General features: G+C 52.1%; 1 protein-coding gene across 1 annotated transcript; it reads right to left on the bottom strand.

The window, feature by feature from the left end:
• Positions 1 to 494: 494 nt before the first annotated feature.
• On the bottom strand, positions 495 to 3,526 carry LOC144951477 (uncharacterized). The gene has a single exon (XM_078881779.1). The coding sequence runs from the start codon at positions 3,462 to 3,464 to the stop codon at positions 2,529 to 2,531; it is 936 nt and encodes a 311-aa protein (XP_078737905.1). The 5' UTR covers positions 3,465 to 3,526; the 3' UTR covers positions 495 to 2,528.
• Positions 3,527 to 3,785: the final 259 nt, after the last annotated feature.

The following is a 3,785-nucleotide window of genomic DNA, read 5'->3' as shown; positions in this document are numbered from 1 at the left end:
AATAACAAACACCGTGACAGGCGCTTGTCGAGTATTATCGATTCTCAGATTTGTCTGTTTTTATTAATCGATGATAATTACAAGGGTGTTTGAAACAGATGGACCCGATTTGAAATCGCTATTTCTCTGCAACCACGAACCGCCCATGAATGAAACTCTTACCACTTGAAAGGGCGGGGCATAGAGAGGGCGGGGCATAGAGAGGGCGGGGCATGGAGAGGGCGGGGCATGGAGAGGGCGGGGCATGGAGAGGGCGGGGCATGGAAAGGGCGGGGCATATAGAGGGCGGGGCATAGAGAGGGCGGGGCATGGAGAGGGCGGGGCATGGAGAGGGCGGGGCATATAGAGGGCGGGGCATGGAGAGGGCGGGGCATAGAGAGGGCGGGGCATAGAGTTTCAAATGATGACCGCCAGATGCCTCTCCCAGCGCACAAACAGCCCCTAGCCTCAGTCATTCGCAAGACGGCGACCGCGCAACACACACATCGTGAGAATTATTTTATTATGTTTTATTTTTATTATTTTATTATTTCCCTTCTACGTGACTTTACCGAAAGAACCAATAAGATGAATCCCTGCAGTCACGAAAGCTTTACATCGAAAAAAAATAGTTCATTAGCTCTCAGTTCTCCCCACTCCTCTCTTCTTCCTTTATAACTTTCATCCCCGTCTCCGCAGCTGGATGATGATGACCTCTCCAAGCCACCACGTGGCAACGAGCCCAACCACATTCGACTTCACCTGGTCAAAAAAAAAAGTTGAAATCGTTTGATCTGAGCGAGCCCGACTCAGCCATTGATGAGTACCTGATGTATAAACGTCAGCAACCTGGAAGACGAATGTGGCCGGGTGTGGTCCCAGCTACTCACCTCCCCCCTCCCTCCGTGTGTCATGCCAGGCTTCATTCGGTGCTACTCGCTAACAGCACTTGCCCCAACAGTCTGTGAAGGCTATAGGGGGGAGGGAGGGTGGTTGTATCTTGTACCTTTGTTATTGATACTTCTATTGAGTTTTGATTTAAAGCTTTCGTGACTGCAGGGATTCATATTCTTGGTTCTTTCGGTAAAGTCACGTAGAAGGGAAATAATAAAAGAATAAAAATATAAAACAATTAAAATTCTCACGACTTTTCGACTGCAACACAAGCAATCATCATCAGGTGTAAAATCTACAAATAGATATACATCTATTGAGGTTTCTGTTGTCTGTGTATTTCTTTTCGAGGTGGCACGCTTGGACTGAATAGTGGGGGTGGGACACTGTCTCCCCGACAGACCTGGTCTTCACCTGAGGACGGCTGCTTGCATTGTGGCCGAAACGTCGTGAGAATTATTTTTATTATGTTTTATTTTTATTATTTTAACAGGTCCCTGCGGGGTGGGCTGGTAGGAACGAATAACCAAAGAATATAAACATAATGTATTATTCAGAGGTGTGGACTCGAGTCATGTGACTTGGACTCGAGTCAGACTCGAGTCATGAATTTGATGACTTGCGACTCGACTTGGACTTGCATAACAATGACTTTGTCCCACCTATGAGATGTGGACTCGAGTCATGTGACTTGGACTCGAGTCAGACTCGAGTCATGAATTTGATGACTTGCGACTCGACTTGGACTTGCATAACAATGACTTTGTCCCACCTCTGGTATTATTACACTTGTTTAGCCAGGAAAGCCTCACTGAGTGTAAAGGTTGTTGTAGGGTCCTGCCAAGTGTTTGCAGTAGGGGGCGATGTTGCTACACCTAATCGGACGATACGAAGGGAGAGTTTGAGGCCTAGTTCTAGGCCAGGGGTCGGCAACCTACGGCTCCGGAGCCGCATGCGGCTCTTTACGGGCTGCTTCTTGACAATATGTACGTGAGTACAGTATGTACTCAGATGCATTGCGGCTCTTGAAATACTGAATTTTGTACCGAATTGGAAAGAAATGGCTCTTCTTGTTATTTTGGTTGCCGACCCCTGTTCTAGGCTTTAGGCCTAGCTGTAGGCTTTAGGCCGCTGTGAGTTAATTTTTAATTTAAATGTTTTAATTATAAATGTAAAAGCTTTAAACGTAAATGTTTCTATTTAAAAACATCAGGGAATGTAACATTGTTAAACATTAACTCCCTTTCACACACACGGGGGTACGATACGAAGGGAGAGTTTGAGGCCTAGTTCTAGGCTTTAGGCCTAGCTGTAGGCTTTAGGCCGCTGTGAGTTAATTTTTAATTTAAATGTTTTAATTAAAAACTATCTCAGGGAATGATAAGGGAATGTTACACTTGTTTAGCCAGGAAAGCCTCACTGAGTGTAAAGGTTTTTGTAGGGTCCTGCCAAGTGTTTGCAGTGGGGGGCGATGTTGCTACACCTAATCGGACATCGGACGGACGGACGATATAATCTATTGTAGGCTGGTTCACTTCGTTCCTACCAGTATTATTTCCCTTCTACGTGACTTTACCGATAGACCCAAGAAGATGAATCCCTGCAGTCACGAAAGCTTTAAATCGAAAAAAAAGTGCGGGTGGTGGTTGTGTTGATTAATGAACTTGGGGGTGCAGAGTGGAGACCCGAGCCCCCATCTGAACGCGGCCCCCCCTGGGCGAGGAGGAACAGAGACCCCCCCCACTCTCATCGCCGGGGTCGTGTTTCAGCGAAAAGTTGCCGAGGAACACGGATGAGAGTGGCACGTGCTGCTGATGAAGCTGCTGCTGCTGATGATGATGATAATGATGCTGCTGCTGATGATGATGCTGATGGAACAGCATATGTTGATGTGCGCCCTCGCTCTGCAAATGCGGCCCTTGTTGCTCCTGCTGCTGCTGCTGCTGATGATGATGATTCTGATGCTGCTGCTGATGATGGTGGTGTTGATGATGAGCGTTGTGAACTCCGCCTGGCAGATACGTGCTCGTGGCACCTTGCCGCTGCTGCTGCTGATGATGACTCTGATGCTGCTGATGCTGCTGCTGAAGCTGCTGCTGCTGATGATGATGATCCTTCTGCGGGTCAGACCCACCCACGCACACCGCCTGGCCGTACGAGGGCATCACGGCGCCGCGCGGAGCCGCGAGGTGGGGCACGGCGTGTGTGTCGGACAGCAGAAGCGGCAGCGGCGGTGGTGGCGGTGGCGACGGGTCAACAGGCAACTGCGACGGGGCCGCCCCTTGCACGCAACCCGCCACCAGGGTGGCCGTCGCTTGCGACAGCCCGCGGCAGAGGGTGGCCGCGAACGCGCGCGGGTCCGGGTTGGACTCCGAGCGCAGGGCGAAGGTGAGGGCGGCGATGTAGTTGCCGGCGAGGCGAAGCGTCTCGATCTTGGAGAGGCGCATCTGCTGCTGTTGTTGTTGTTGTTGCTGCTGTTGTTGTTGATGTTGTTGTTGGGCCCCGGCACGGCACGGCACGACTCGGCGCAGGCCGTCCAGGGCCGCGTTCAGGTCGTGCATGCGGTGGCGTTCGCGAGCGTTCGCCTTCATGCGGCGAACTCGGTAGCGTTCGGGGGGCCTTTGCGGCGTGGTGAGGCCACCACCACCACCACCACCGCCACCACCGCCACCACTACCACCGCCACCACCACAACCACCACCACCGCCACCACCACAACCACCACCACCACCACCGCCACCACCCATCCGTTTCCTTCTCCTGCTGTTGCTGCTGTTGCTGCTACTGCTGCCCCCCGAATCTGACGGTCGTGCCCCCACCGACCCACGTGACTGTCGCCGAGTGGCCGGAGCCGTCCCCCCGGGTCGCCTCGCCGGATCGCCAACTCCATCATCATCGCCGCCGCCGCAGCT

Source organism: Lampetra fluviatilis, chromosome 62, assembly GCF_964198595.1.
Source record: "Lampetra fluviatilis chromosome 62, kcLamFluv1.1, whole genome shotgun sequence".
In the NCBI taxonomy this organism is placed as follows: Eukaryota; Metazoa; Chordata; class Hyperoartia; order Petromyzontiformes; family Petromyzontidae; genus Lampetra; species Lampetra fluviatilis.
This window is presented reverse-complemented; position numbering and strand designations above follow the sequence as displayed.